Here is a 15,599-nt window from a genome sequence, read left to right as displayed (position 1 = left end):
GAATCGATGTGGGTTTCTTTTATAAAGAAACAGACTCATTGTGAAGCCTGTGAATGAATTGATTCACGCCTGCTGATTGGTGCTGTTCTCTACAAGGAGCTTCAGTGGAAATGGACACTTCTGGTCCACTGTCTGGCCCCCTCCTATGTGCTCAGATCAGCCAAGTTGTCAAGGCCTGGCTCTTGGTTGGTGAGTTGTGCCAAGGTCAGAGAGTTGGATTTTCTGGGCTTTGAGACACGTCTTCAAGATGCACATTGTGTTATTTCTGATGTGTTGACCTGTTGAGGTCCAGCCCCAAATGAGGATTCAAGCACTACCACCGCAGGAATGGTTTAGATTGGAACTGGAATGCAGAAGGTTGGAGTCAGCAGGAGCAGGGAATCGATCATCCCCCTGTACTTGGCACTGGTGAGTCCTCACCTTGAGTTCTGTGTTCAGTTCTTGGCCCCTCACTGCAAGAAGGACACCGAAATCCTGGGATATGTCCAAAGAAGAACACTGAAGGTGTGAGGTGTCTAGAGCACAAGTCTTTTAGCAAGCACTATCTTAGAGGCAGCCTTGATTTCTCCAGCTCCAAGCTTTGTGCCACAAGAGCTCTCCTGCTTCTAACTGTGATGTGAGACCGTATGGAAGGCTCTGCAGAAGTCCTTCCTTTTCTTGACTGTATTTTGTGTGGCTTTGGACTTGTTTTCATCTTCCTCAAAGCCCTCTGCCCAATTCTGTGTCCTTCTCTGCAGCCATGAATTCAATATGGAGCAGGTTCCTGAGCTCAGCGTCCAAGACATTCACAGCGTGAGCTCCCTGTGTAAGATGTATTTCAGGGAGCTCCTGAACCCTCTGCTGACCGAGCAGCTGTATGCCAGGATCTCTATAAGCTCAGGGCAATGTCTTGGAAATGACACGTACCAGTTCCCTGGCCATCCTGGTTAGTGGTTGTAGCAGTGCCCCAGCTCTGAGGTCTTCTTTCTGTTAGCCCCATGAGTCACGTCTTTGCCACATCCTGCCTCTCACTGATGGCACTTGTGGTGGTGCCAGGAGGTGCTTATTTAAGCTATTCACAATGGTTGTGAGAATTCCTTTTCCTTTGCTGTTCTCCTGCTATTGGTAGAATGGGGTTAATAGCAAAGTGGACTTGGAGACGAATGCCTGCTGCGAGGAGCTGCACTGTGCAATCAGGCTGTAAAGCTGCCCAGTGCTTGCACCGCTTGGCCTTGATGGCACGGGCTGTGTGTATAATCAGGAGGGGTGTTAACTCTTTGAAAGGGCCGATAATATCAGTTCAAGAGGAAATGGTTTTATGTTGAAAGAGGGAAGATTAACATTGGATGTTAGGGGAAAGTTCTTTACTAGGAGAGTGCTGAGGTCCTGGAACAGGCTGCCCAGGGACGTTGTGGATCCCCCATCCGTAGAGGTGTCCAAGGCCAGGTTAGATGTGGCCCTGGACAGCCTGGTCTAGTAAATGTGGAAGATAGGTGGCCCTGCCAGGCAGGGGGAGTGGAGCTTCATTATCCTTGAGGTCCCTTCCAACCCGGGTCATTCTGTGTTTCTGTGTTCCCCAGATGCCTCTTGGAAGGCATCAAGTCTGCCTCAGTGCTGACCACCAGTGCACTGTCCCCATGGGACTTAATAAGACACTTGATTTCTCTGGCAGGGATCTGCTCGGTGATAAACATGCATGCTAAGAACTTAGCGATAGTGTGGGCTCCAAACCTCTTAAGGTAAACTTCTTCTTCCATTTCAACACGATGCTTAGTTCTGCTGTCCCCCAACCCAGGTGCACAATTTCTAGATGACAGTTTCTACTCACTTGTTTAGCTGGGACTGCTGTGTCTCTGATCATCCAGGAGAATTAGTGGCATCACATCAGTGGCATCGCTGTTTGCCCACTGCGGAAGTCTCCAGAGCCCAGCTTGACAGTTTTTGGCTACAGAAATTCAGACTTGGGGAAGTGACCTCGGGGAAATGACTTGTAAGATCTGCCTTTTCTTCAGATCCCAGCAGAGCCAATCTTCCTGCGCCAGCAAAGCTGCTTGCATGGAGCTGCAGATACAGTCAGCTGTTGTGGAATTACTCATCAGCCACACAGATGTCATCTTCTGCTCCAAATCCACACCAGCCATGGGAGAGGGAGTAGGTGAGCATCTTCCTCCATTAGCTTGATCTTGATCTGACAGCTTCATCCAATCCAGGGCTTCTCCAAGACCTTTGAAAATTCTATTACTGTTGAGGAGACAGCAGGCTTCTGGGCTTAGATTAGAATATGGTGCCCCATTCCTGGATCCTTAGTGTGTCCAAACACAAACCTTACATGGAGAAAACCATCACTGCTGTTAAGATTTTTTGCAAGCAGTTGAAGCTTGATTGAAATGTGGCAGCAAAGCTTTCTGAAATCCCAGACCCCTAGTTTTTCTAGGATTTTTGTTTGCCTGTTTTTGATACAGTGAGCTGCTCTTAATTGTGGCTGTGTCCTTTGCCACGAGCATACCTCTGAGCACACGGTTATTTTGAGCTCCTCTTCTTCCAGTGTCTCGGATAAGCAAGTCTGAGAGAAATGCAGAACTGGGATGGCTGTGCTGCTGCTTCCTCCTCCATCTCACCTGTGGTTTTCCCTTGCAGGGCACAGTTCTCTGCCTGGGCCCAAGTCTGTGTGGGTGTCTCCATCCACAAAGCTGCTCACACTGCAGGAGGCACAGGCTGAGAGGAGAGGCCAGAGCAGCTCTCCTGTTGCAACACGGAGCAGCAAGATACAAGTGGAGGAAGGGCTTGCAGCTGTACTGAGGAACTTCAACGCAATCATTGATTTTCCATCTGAAAGGTAAAGAAAGAGGAATTCCCTTTCCAGCCCCTATCATCATTGTTCAGGTGATTTCTATTGGTTTATTTTTTGTCCATTATATCTCCAAGCACTCAACTAAAAAACAGTTGCACTATGGGCTCAGTTCAGCCACACAAGGTGCCTTTCCTTCCTGGTTGGGCAGGCAGTCACAAGATGCAGAAAGCCACGCTGGTGTCTATCCTGGCCTGTGCTGCCTGTACCTGGAAACACTGGGGTTTTCCAGATTTCAGGGCCACGCACCTGAAACCAATTGCGCTTCTCCTGTAAGCAGAGCTGTTGGTCGGACTTGCTGGCACTAGAAATTAAAGATGGCAGTGAGCTGAGGCCAAGGAGGTGTTAACGTAAGAGTCAGAGATGCTTTTGAGCTTCCCTTATGGCTGCACCATTTTCTCAGAAAGCAGTTACGCCTGCCAGCTCCTGTCCTGCTGCTGAGCCTTTGCTCACATGCTCCGCATCTTGCTTGACACGGTTGAGAGGAATGTAGCCAGCAGGACTTGAGGGCTGAGCTGTAGGAATGGAAGCATCCTCTGCTGTTTGAAACAGAGCGCGTTTCTAAGCTGTGTTTCAGCAGTAAGCAGGCAGTGCCAGGAGTAGGGAACTGCTGGCAAGGGCTCGGTGCAGCTCTTCCCTCACCCTGCACCACGACTGCTCTGTTTTCTCTGCAGACCATGTTCTCCCGGCAAGAGGAAGGAATCACCTGCTGGCAGTTGGTGTTCCTGTTTCTGCCTGCGCAAACGATCCCATATGGCCAAACACCAATTGCAGAGCAGTGCCAGGGAGCCTTCCAAAGCAGAACGCGTGGTCCTGGCAGGTAAGGGTGCAAATCCAGCTTTCAAAGCACTGCTTGTCAGCAACATGGGTAGAATTCATGCTTTCAGTGGGCTTGTACCTCCTTCTGGCGTTCAAGCCCATACCTGACATCTTCAGCTGACCCCTGTTTTCCCAAAGGATGAAAAAGGCTTTCTCTGAAGCCTTTGCCTCCATGGGCAGAGGAAGTTGGATGCTAACCCCTGTGTATCCACTCCTTCCTAGGTGAATCGAGCTCTTGTGAACCCAGAAGAGCCAGGTCAAGTGCTGATTGCTCAGAGAGTGCTTCCATCAACAGAGACCTCATGGGAAGCACAAGTTGCTGCAATTCAAATGAGAGCCTCCCGTGTGCCAGCAGCGACGGAGAGCAGGAGGTCATTGTTCAGGCACTCATTTCTCCCAGCTCTGCTGAAGGGGCTGATCTGAGCCTGCCAGAAAACACAGTCACCAGCCTGGACTGTGGCCTGGTGCCTTTGCAGAGCAGCCCAGACCAAACACAACCCGAGTGCCCCAACAGCGGCACCTCCAAGCAGGACGAAGTCACTGTCACTGAGGAGCAGCCGAGCCTCTTGGAGGGGGACTTGGAGTCAGGCCTCCAGTCCCAGGCACCCGGCAGCAGCACGAGCTCCGAGCCACTCTCTCCTCAACAGCAAAGGATGAGTCCTGTCTTTCCAAGTGACTAAAGGCACGCTCATGCTCAGTCAACGGGATGGGGTGTTGGAAGAAGAAATGCTTAGAAGAGAAAATTTCCAGTGTTCATTTTAAAATATGGCATTTTTAAAAAGAGAAGAAGATAGAATAAGCAGATGTTGACAGATTAAGGGCACCTCATCAAATTTTGGGAAAGTCCATCTTGAGGAAACTTGGATAAGAGCAGAAAATAACTGTTTATGGATATACCCAATCACTAAAAATACCACCCTGAGTGCCAGCTCATGGCCCCAGACCCTTTTCTTCATTTCAAGAGCTGTCATCACAGAGGGCATCTTCCTGAGCTGGAGACCTTGAAGTAAAAGAATCCTTGGTCCTCAGTTAGTCCATGTAACTGATTTGCCTCGGAGCTGTGAACGTCACGGTGCACTGCTGAAAAACTGGCAGAGTTCCCCTGGAAACCCTGATTTGAATTCAGCAAAGTTCATCAAATCCAACAAGATTCAGAGGAAATGTTACAGGAACAACGAGTTGATATTTTCTCTGAAACTTCCTGGTAGGAGCACTAGAAATGTGGTCAGAAGTCTTTGTGGCATATGTAGGCCTCTTTTAAGAGATCAACATCACCTTTTGCAAAACAGAAAGATGTGGTGATTCATTCACATGAATACTGTGTCTGAACTCCACTTGTACCTGCCAAAGATCCTGCTACCTTCTCAGCTCAGTGAAGATTTGGCCTGCTGTCTGCCCTGAATTATGGTATGGTCTTACCAGATTTTCCGAGTGAAATAACACATGACCAAACACTGCTCCTACTTCAGAATATATCCTGAGTTCATCCCACCTAATACAGACAGAATCATCTTATGCTCTGTTATTAGAGTATGAGAGATGGTTTGCATTGTTGACTAAACATACTTTTAGCACCATAGAACCATAGAATATCCCAGTTTGGAAGGAACCCAAAAAGATCATCAAGTACAACTCCTGGATCCACACAGGACTACCCAAAAATCAGACCCTGTGTCTGAGAGCACTGTCCAAAATAGTTCCTGAAATCTGGCAAGCTCAGTGCTGTGACTACTTAATCTGGGGAGGCTGTTCCAGGGCCTAATCACCCTAAATCTTACTTCTCTGATTCCTGAGAATTTCTTGGATGACCACGTTCCTATGTCATATGTATCCAGGTTAGATTGCATGAACCAAGCAGATCAATGTGATCTCATCCTCAACAATTTTGCATAAACCTAAAAGCACTGAGTTTTGTAAATGGGAAAGAAACACAAAGCAGACGCAGTTCTTATTCAAACTATAAAATGTCTAGGTGTTTCATGGGAAAAATAAATTTATATTGAACATATTTATATGTAAATTTTATTGTACAATAGAAATAAAAGAACATTAAAAACAATGAGAAACGTGCTGTTGTTTTATTCGTCTTCACAATGATGATGAAGAAAATTAAGTACAGAAGGATTTGGCCCAATATTCACTGACTTGTGTTGTCCCAGATTAGACTTCTCTAAGTGTAAACTCAGAGACCGAAACTACTGTCTTGATGTTCAGATGTCCTTTGCCCAAACCAGTGGGGTTGCTCAGGTGTGTATAGGTCTGTGGGTATGTGTGCAAGGACGAGCATGCACATATATGTGTGTGCACAGGGGTGTGCAGAGTGTTGGAGCTGCACAAGGACATTGTGGTACCGGTGTGTGCGTGCACTTTGGGAGTGAAAGGAAGGGGTTACACATGTGTGTCTAATGTCTGGACTGTGGCAGCAAAGAGGCTGCAGTGTTGTTCTCTGTAGGAAGAGGCCAGTAGTTGCCCCATGTCAGACAGAACCAGTTCAAGTGCTGGCCAAAGCTGAGTCAAGGAGTGATGCTGCTGGCACTTCTGTGATAACTTTGTTAAGGAAGGTTCAAACCACTGCATAGCATATGTGAGAGCTATGAGCAAGAATGATGTGAGACAAACAGCCCTGCAGTCACCAAGGTCAGTGAAGAAGGAGGAGAGGAGGCTTAGTGGACATGGTGGTGATGGACTGATGATTGGGCTGGATGATCTAAGTGGTCTTTTCCAGCTCTCATGATTCTATCATTCTGTGACAGGTGATGTTAGTTTTGTTGACAGGTTCAGCAAGGTGAACTGGGACCAGAGGTACATCCCAAAACCTTTGAGTTGCTGGACTGGAGATAATCTTCCCAAAATAACTAATGAAAATAGTAGAACCATAAAAGGAATTTCTTTATCACTACGAGAAAAAGGGAGGGATCCTTTGGCTAATGAAGGCCTGATTTGGCAAAGCCAGAGACAGTTTGCTTTGCACCACATTTATTTGACTTTCCAGAATGGTGTACTTACTTTCCAGGTATTTCTAAACAGTGATTTTTTATTTCCAAACATGGCTAACAGCAGGTTAAAAATTCTTTTCTTTGTTTCCTTTCTGCTAAGAATGAATGAATTTAATGTGGTCTTTTTCGTGCTTCCTTCTTTACGAAGGAGACAGCTGCTGCATCATGGCAAACAAACATTCAGATGGTTTGGAGAACAAGTCCTTACATAGACTACAGTGTACAGCAATAAAGGGCACACACAGCAACATGCAAGACATTCATTCAGCCTCCAAACACTTCTCCCTGTTGACCAATTCAGAACATATTAAACCATTTAAGAAGGGCATTAAGCTTTAGAGTTGATGGGACGTTTTATACCTTGTACTTTTCTCCAACTCCCATAGTAAGCAAGGAAAAACAGAACAATAATAATAAAATCATATACAAAACAAACAAAGAAAGAAACATACAAGCAGAAAACGCTGACAGAAAAAGAATATACCTCGCAAAGTGTCAGGATCCTTTATATCTAATCCTCAAGGCAGAGGATGAAAGCTTTGTCTTTTCTAGGTAACTTGTGGCTAAGACTGGGAGCTGGGAGGACTTTATACTTTCCCTGACCCGGTGGTATGTAAACTAAATATAGAAGGTAGTCAAATAACTATAACATATGTAACATATATATTTATATATATGTATTTTTAAATCCCAGACCTTAAGCCTGAAGTTCCTTGAATGGCTGGAGCTTTTAAATAGTGTTTTGATAGGAATTCTCTCAGCTATCTAAGAGTGCAGCTGGTCAAATCCACAAGCAAGCACGAACGATAAGCTTCATTTATAAGAGCAAACACAGAAGAACAACATGGAGGGAATAGTTGTTAGTTTCTTGAGTGAACTAACCCAGGCACCGTGTAGCCTCTACTATTGCTGTTCCTGAAGGAGAATCTGTTCCTCCCTTTATTTCTGAGCTTCACCCACCTCTACCACCTCTCACAAGAAGTGTGTTTTGGGGGAATATTCATATGGAGTCGAAAGGAGCTGGCTGTTCTATCCAATCAAGAATGGGAAGGCATATGACCTGTAGATTAGAAGATAATCCAAATATTTTACAAGAAATCTCTCCATTTATTTTAACAGCTCACTTGGAAGCTGTGGAAGAATTATCACCTATTTACAAACAAGACAGTGAGAGATAAAATTCCATTGTACAGTGAAATCCATGAGATAACAAAGACAGAAAGTCAGTAAGTCCATCTGCCACAGCAAGCAGCAAGCAAACCCCATCACTTTGGTTTTTGCCAAAAAAAAAAAAAAAAAAAAAAGAGTAAGGTTTGTATGTGTTGGAACAGAACAGCACTGAATGAACTGCAATGGAACCAAACTTTAAATTGCACACCTTGCTTCTGAAATTTGAGGAACTTGATGTGCAGAAGCAGCTCGTGAATGCTGAGTTTACAACAGCAAACCTGAAACTACTTTGAATGAGAGGGAAGAAGCAGAAGCTAATTGTGGCAGGGTGATTCTCTTCATTTAATGCTTCCATTTTCTGTTTTGCCAGGGTTCACTGGATTTCATTTAACGTGAGGTTCTTAATGACTATTATATGTATCCATTTAGAGTGTCATTTAGCCAAAGTCTTTCTGAAACAGACAGGCCTTCCTGTTCTGGACTGTGAACACCGTGTAAGTTTTGCCTCTTCTGCCTTTGCCTGGTCTCTCAGTGGGTTCAACTTCTTTATTCAGTCCTAACTAAGTTTGGCCTGTAGGAAATGGAGAATATTCTCATCTGCTAGAGAAAGATGGCTTTAGAAACTTGGGATGTTTCACGGCACTGAGAGACCCTCCTGCTGCCTGCTTATCTTCTGTGATTTTGCTTCTCATAGAATCATAGAATCACAAGGTTGGAAAGGACCTACAAGATCATCCAGTCCAACCGCCCTCCCATCGCCGTTGCTGCCACAACCACATCTCATAGCTCCTCATCCAGACACCCAGAGCGTATAGTAAAAAGGAAAGTGAGAAATTAAAATTTCCTCAGCAAAGCTTCAGTCATACCAATAGTGGAGGGTAAGACCAGCTCCCGTGGGGCTTCACAGTCAGATTAGTACAAAACTATTCTCAAAAAGGATGCCATCACCTCTTGTAGGCTGAGCTGCCATATCTGCGGCACCTGCTGTGATTCTGGTGGTGGACAGCTGATTGATTCAGAGATGGCTATTTGTGCCAAAGCATTATTTCCATTTCTATGACATGCAGAACAGAAAACAATCATGGCACTCATTGCCAACTTCTTTTTCATAGAGCAGTGCTTATCAGAGGACTTCACTTGTCTCTCCTTCCTGAGCCTTGTTTCATCTGTTCTGCTTGTGGTGGGGCTATGAAAAACTCATCTGATTGCTGTCCGCTTTTGGACTGATGCCCTATTGAGACAGGAGCTCACCTTCCTTTTCTAAAGTCCTGAAGCTTTAGAGATTCTTTTGGTAGCAATATGAATCAGTTTCTACAGATCGTTTTAGCTTTTGTACTGAGGAAGGATTCCACCACTCTGATAGTCAGCACGCCAGTTACTGTGATGTGCAGCTGAATTGGGCTTTCCTACCTCCTCGTGGTTTGCTGCTGTGCCCGTGCAGAGCTGCAGCTGGGTGGAGTGAGACGCTGTGGTTAGGCTGCTACATGTAGGAGGTGCTAGAATCTCTTTGTTTAAATTTATGATGTTTTGAGAACTTGTAATTGCATAATATTCTGTGCCTGCTATAGATGAAATAAAAGAATGGATTTCTTTTGTTTTTCCTGGAGGATGAGATGTATAAGCCAGGCAACCCATGTCCTGTGGCATGCTGAAAGAGGAAAGCATGCAGATTTCTACATATTTGTGTCTGCAACTTACAGCAGAGTGGTTTTGGTTATCAGATGTTAGTCTTAAAAATTGAGATTAAATCTGAGATATACGTTATGTCCCAACTGCTCTGCAGCTTTACTTATCTGAACAAACTTTTGTATTTGGCTTGATAACAAATGAGGCAAGAAAACGCCTTCCTGGCACTCTGAGATTCCTGCCTAGAGAGCTTTGCTTATGTTTGTTTTTTAAGGCCTGTGTGCTTGAGGTAGATTTAAACTATGTGACAATCTTGGGTGCTTTTTCCCTCTTAAAAAAAAACCTATTTCACACGCTTTTATAGCAAACTTGCAAATGTGACCTACATTTCCCCCAAAATTGGGCTGCAAATGAAAGGAACCAGGGAGTCTCTGAAGACTTTTATCAGTATTCCTCCTGCCTCCTTGTGCTGCGGATAGCAGGCTCATAACTGATTCTTGAACATGTGAGGCTGTCACATAAACCTGTTCTTTCAGAAGTATTTATGTTAAGAATGACTTTGCACACATCCCCTTAACACCCAGGTCCAACACTCTGGCTGTCAGTGTTCATTCTGAACAACCTAAGGAGGTTCTGCTTTCCTTTATGATAGGTTTTCTTTGCAATCATTTTCAGATTAATGCAGACATAAGTTATTAACTAGAATTTCTTCTATTGGTAAAATGTGCGAACCACGAGGGTATTAGTATTATTTGTTCTATTAAATGTGCTTTAACCACTGTCAGACTGTGCAAACAATAACATGAATCAGTCTCACGGTGTGACTGGAACAAGGCTTTCTTTGCAGAAAGAAGAAATGTGCCCTACTGCAGCCTGGTGTGAGGACGTGGGAGCACCTGATTCCTGGTTTCGTTGTCTGCTGGCGTCATTTTGAAGTGTAGTTTGACCACTGTGAACAGACAGCTCACTCTTGGCAGCTGGTGCCTCTAACATTTAATTCTCGTGTATCGGTTCTTGTCTGCTTGGGTATTTTTCCCTGCTATATGGATACTTAACAATGTTGTTCGTAGGTTTTCATGTTCTTCTAGGCTGTACTCCTTCATCCTTCTATTTGCCTTTACTCTGGCAAGTACTAGTTAGACCATAATTGTGTTGTGATAATTGCTTAGTTGGATTTATTTTTATTGGTACAGCAACTGCTGGTATCAAAAGTTGAGCACAGTATCGTTGAAACAAGGTAGAATGTGAGATAACTCCCAGTAAACCTTTAAAATGAAAGTAAATACCCATAATTAAACTATAGCTTGTGTGTGTTTGCACAGGACGAGGGTGGAGTGGCAGACTGGAGTTGCCCTCCCCAGGCACGTCATGGTTACGCTGAAGCACAGAGGGAAAGTTCCATGTCCTGGATGGCTTTACAGTGTCACAACATAGTTGTTGAGTCATGCAGCTTCACAGAGAGATGGCAAAATGCTTCTCCTTCCCAACTGTGTCATGCTGAGAGAGCGTTTGGTGGGAATAGCACTTCTACGTTGATCTTGCCAAATAATAAGTGGACCAAACTCCTGCTTGTGCTCATAGCAGAGTTGTCCCTTAACAAAGTTGCTTGTAGGCAGTTGAGCTGAGGGTCCCCCCTGAGTTGACATCCTGAGGATAATCTGGTAAAGGTGGCATGTGGGAGCCCTGAGCATGGCGTGCTCTCCGGGGGGTGTTTTCACTGACAAGAAAAATTACAGCCTCAGGATAAGCAGAAAGAGATGGAAGATGTTTTCTTGAATTGTCACAGCTGAAATCTGGCTAAAATCTATACTCCCTTTGCAAGGTTTCATTTGTTCTGCTATCTTGACAGGTAAGAGGCTTGGGCATTTTTGCATCTTGTTTTTTGTGATGTGAATTTGTTTTGCATTTTTTTTAGTATCAATAAATTACAGGTTTTCAGTCTGTTTTCTAGAAGACCAGGAGGGAATTGCTCGTCTTAGTCATCGTAGAGTCATACACAAAACAAAGTTTCATCTGGTTGTGAAGCTTAAAGCGTGCTGCTGCACAATTAGAAAGCAATTGCTTTGTACTGGGACTGTAACAGCACTCCCAGTTCTCACTTCATGTCTGCCTGTAAAGTACAAAGTTGTCAGTGCTGTTGGAGGTGCCCTGAGGGATGATGCTGACAGTTGTGTTGATGTTCCCTAGCAGCTCTGAAAAAAAGCATTCAGCGCTCTCTCCTTTATTTTTAATACAGTGATGTCACGTACATGTATCGGTGTTTAAATGCCTTTCATGTTGGGAAGTGGGATGTAGGGATATATTCAGTTTCAGGTTCCTTTTGATGAGTAATTTCATAGGCTTCTTTAGAAAGCAGGGCTTCTTTACTAGCAATTTAGAGCACTTGACCAAGACTTCTCTTTTGACTCATCTGTAGCGGACTGTGTTTCTTTGCACTTTGTAGAGGGACCCAAAAGCAAATGGTGAGAAGACCTCATGGCTGCCATAGGGAGAAAAACCAACCAGCGCCACCCCGACCACACCTGAGCTGTTTGTTACCAAATGTCTGTAATGTCAGTTTCATTGGACTGACTGGGAGCAGCCAGAAAGTCTGAGCAGGGCCACTGCTATGTAGACAAGCACTCTGTATGCAGGACTGCCACAGCTGAAGGTGAGACCATGTGTTTGTGTAGGTGCTGATTTCTGACGTGGATCCTTGATGTGGACAGCTGAGCAGAACTTAACTAATGGGGTGCTTTTGTGAAGTGGAAGGAAGAGCTGCACAAGCAGCACAGTGCTGCACCAGAGCAGGTTCACACTGGATTTGGGGAGAAATTTCTCTCCAGCAGTGTCCAGGAGGCGTTAGGACAGTGTCCTCAACGTGAACTGACTTGTGCTCAGCCCTGAAGCTGTCATGCAGTTAGACCTGATTATCTTTGTAGGCCTCCTCCCCCGATCTGCTATAAACACGATGAATTTTCTTCCTCTTTTCTTCAGATTACATAAGCTCAGTGAAGGGTTTCTGTGCTTGAGAGAGATGCAGGATAAGAGCACAACAGCACAAGGTCTGCCTTTTGGCAGCTGGAGCTGTGATAATTCCAACATGCATGAAATGGCCTGATGTGCAGCGATTTAATTAATTGTGATTGCAGTCACATTTGGAGTTCAAGAGTTGCAGTTTGCATTTTGTCTGTGTCTTTTCTGGACCACGTGCAATTAAGTTTGAAATATTTCAGCATAATGTATGTAAGTGTACGATGAAGGACACTGCAGTTGCTCTTTTGAAGGTAAACATGTCTGTGTGTCCCTGTGTGTAGGTCCTGAAGCTGATCAGACATACTGTCAATAGTAACATCTTACAGATCAAGCTTGCTTGAGTTCTGATTCCAGTGATGTGGAGATGGGAGGAACAAAAGATATCAAAGCGCTGTTGCTATTCAGAAACATTCAGGTCTTGATTTTAGAAGTACTACTTCACCTTCTTTCTCTGTAAGATGAAAATAAAACCAGTTACCTGTTGTTTTAAGTTCACTGCTGTCTCTAGGGGAAATCTTTCCTTACTGTTATATATTAATAGATTAAGTTCATCTGCAGGGCAAGTAGAAAGAACGGCAAAGACAAAGAAACCACACCTGGGTCTGCAGGAGCTGAATTAGTGGAGGTTCCCAGCTGCTGCTGCTCAGGAGGCATCACCCATAGAGCACAGGCTTGCAGGATATGATGCCTAATTGCTTGTTCAGTTTGTTTCAGAATAGCCTGTTATGTTTGAAGGACTTTTGTAGAACATGAAGTAAATTGATATTTTCCTTCTTGTTTGCATAAGTCCTCAAATTCTTGGCTTCCCAGGCTTTGATTGGAGGAGGTGCAAGACAAAGGAGCAGCATCTGAAAGGCACAGCTTTGTGGAAAGGCTCTTACTGTTCTGTCAGGACCTTAATGCAGCACTGCACAACACTGCAGAGCACTGCAGTGAAATGGCTGAGGTACTTGATCAGGCTTTACCTTCAAGGGTCAGTGTTCCTCATAATGAGAAACAGAAGGGTTTTTCGCTGTGGGAAAAACACTATAAAGAGCAATTAGAGCACAGAACCCTGAGCTGCATCTGCTGCAGGCTTCATTCCAAAGTGTTGAAGTCTGGAAGAATTCACTAAGTTACTGTGCGGTGTCAGCTCAGACATATGTAAAGTACAGGTAAGGATCTTCAAATACAAAACCACTCACATTAATAATCCCCAGGGGACATGAAGGAATGCAGGTCTCGGTGAAGGCAAACAGCATCTGTAGGCAGAAGGCCACGCATCAGAGACCTTTTCTTGTTGTTTGCTTGCACTGTAAGTGAAACATCTAAAATGACACTCCCAGAGGAGAATTATACCCAGGCAGTGGTGCACAGGCATGTATTAAAGTGCTCTTAGTACTTGTAAACACAATCAAATCAGATGGAAACATAGTGCAGAGTTCACTTCCAAAGGTCTTGAAGTTTGTTATTTTTCAGGCAAGATCTGATTGCTCAGGGTGTCAGTTTCATCACTATCAGGATGATTTCCCTCCTGAAGCAGAATCTGTTCGTCCCAGTCTCACAGGAAGGCTGAGGCTCACAGTCCTCATTTCCACATAGGGAAAACGGTCTTGTATTTTGTATTTTGCAAGTGTAGCTGCAGGAGAAAGTAGATCAAGTCTGTCTTTGATGCCAGGAATGAAGTACGAGGAACTGTGCTCGTTTCCCAGTTAAGGGCCATCAAGGTAATTAGACATCTTGAAGTACATTATACTTGGTAGATCAGAATATTGCATCTCATTTAAATGTCAGTGGGGTCTTTTGGTGTTTTTTCTGCATCCATATTATTTTGTTTCCTTGTCTTTTGTTCTTTCTAGGGCTCATGTGCTTCTGTTACTGTCTGATTCCTTTCTCTGCTGTTGTTGTTTAAGGTTTTCAGGTATCAGGTGGAATATTTTCCATGAGTGAGTCCACAATAATAGTTTAAATGTCAGTGGGATTTTTTTCCATGGTGCACAGCAGAGGTTAAAGCAGTTCATCTGTCCTTGCACTTGAGGCCTGATTTATGCGTCCTAGCCTTCCACTCGTGACCAGCTGCTGTTCTGTAAGGTGCTTTCCTAAATAGCTCAAGTAAAATCTGAGCTTCATAAATAGGGAGCAAGACGATTGTTTAACAAGGAATGCTACTGTTTTCCGAATCCTATTATGTTCTTTATCAAGTACACTTGTCATGTGAGCCCTTTTACTTTCTCTTGGTGCTTTACTGTAAACAGAAGAAGTAGATTTGAGAGACCAGAGGAGGAAAAACATCAGGATGTTGTGTTCTCACTGGGTGAAACTTTGCAGAAGTGTGGAAGAACACATTGTTCATCATGTGATTCTTCCCTGTTGTGTTTGCTCTCATGCTCACATCGAATGACCGTCAAATTCCAGCTTCAAACCGGCACAGCATCACAGCTGATGGTTTTGCTGTTCAAGTTATTGGAAGTCTTATCTGAACTATGAAAAGTAGGGATTCTTTGCTTTCTGAACATATGGAGTGTGTTTGAGTCACAGCTCGATGCTTTTGTCCCTCAGCTGTGGCAGCTAGAAACTTCTCTTACGTGATAGCTGCCATTCTTCTGCAGGCATCTGAATTTGACACCTCAGTTTTCAGGAGAAAAGTCTTCAGTTATTAATATTGCTTACTATGATTATAGCTGATAAGGAGCCCTTGTCACCAACCCTGCATGGATTCAGAAAATGAATGATCTGAAAAAAAACAAACATGACAGCCATAAGGGGGAAAGAAGAAGTAGAATGTATGACTGAATAATGTAGGCAGTGGCACAGAGTAGGTGGCTTATTACTGTAATTTCTTAAATGTTGGTTGTGAGCTTATTTTGGGAGAGGCTTACGTAAATCAAAAGGGAAGGATGGTCTTTGATCAATCAACAGGTGAGCAACTGTGGGTGAGGGATGCTGGTGAGGAGTCAAGCTGATTGAAGAGATTGATGAGGGTGTAGGAGATATTTAGCATAAAGAAATCTTTGGACTAGGACAGAAAGTCCAGCCCAAGTTAGAATGATCGCAGTCTGTAAGTTCCTTCCTTAGTGGATTTTGCTGGCTAGAGATTTCAGATGTTTTCTTCCTGGCAATAAAATAGTTTCCTTCTAGGGGAAAAAAAAACCCAAAACATAACTGTA

The 15,599-nt window shown here is 44.2% G+C and overlaps 1 protein-coding gene across 14 annotated transcripts in view; it reads left to right on the top strand.

The window, feature by feature from the left end:
- LOC146752058 (rho GTPase-activating protein 32-like) overlaps positions 1 to 5,705 on the top strand; it is an 80,747-nt gene extending 75,042 nt beyond the window's left edge. For 10 of the 14 annotated variants that reach the window (XM_085533057.1, XM_085533052.1, XM_085533055.1 and 7 more), the window contains 4 exons: positions 1 to 2,134; positions 2,617 to 2,815; positions 3,502 to 3,647; positions 3,869 to 5,705. In XM_085533057.1, the coding sequence (XP_085389183.1) occupies positions 1,963 to 2,134; positions 2,617 to 2,815; positions 3,502 to 3,647; positions 3,869 to 4,326 (975 nt within the window). In that variant the 5' untranslated portion in view covers positions 1 to 1,962 and the 3' untranslated portion in view covers positions 4,327 to 5,705. The remainder of the gene's footprint in view (positions 2,135 to 2,616; positions 2,816 to 3,501; positions 3,648 to 3,868) is intronic. The other 4 variants (XM_085533058.1, XM_085533056.1, XM_085533054.1 and 1 more) reach the window with 4 other exon arrangements.
- The last annotated feature ends 9,894 nt before the right edge of the window (positions 5,706 to 15,599 follow it).

The sequence above is a fragment of the Coturnix japonica genome, unplaced genomic scaffold (assembly GCF_054131305.1).
Source record: "Coturnix japonica strain WE unplaced genomic scaffold, WE-NBRP24 Scf053, whole genome shotgun sequence".
NCBI lineage: Eukaryota > Metazoa > Chordata > Aves > Galliformes > Phasianidae > Coturnix > Coturnix japonica.
Note: the sequence above shows the minus strand (reverse complement) of the source record. Positions and strands in the feature narration are given on the sequence as shown.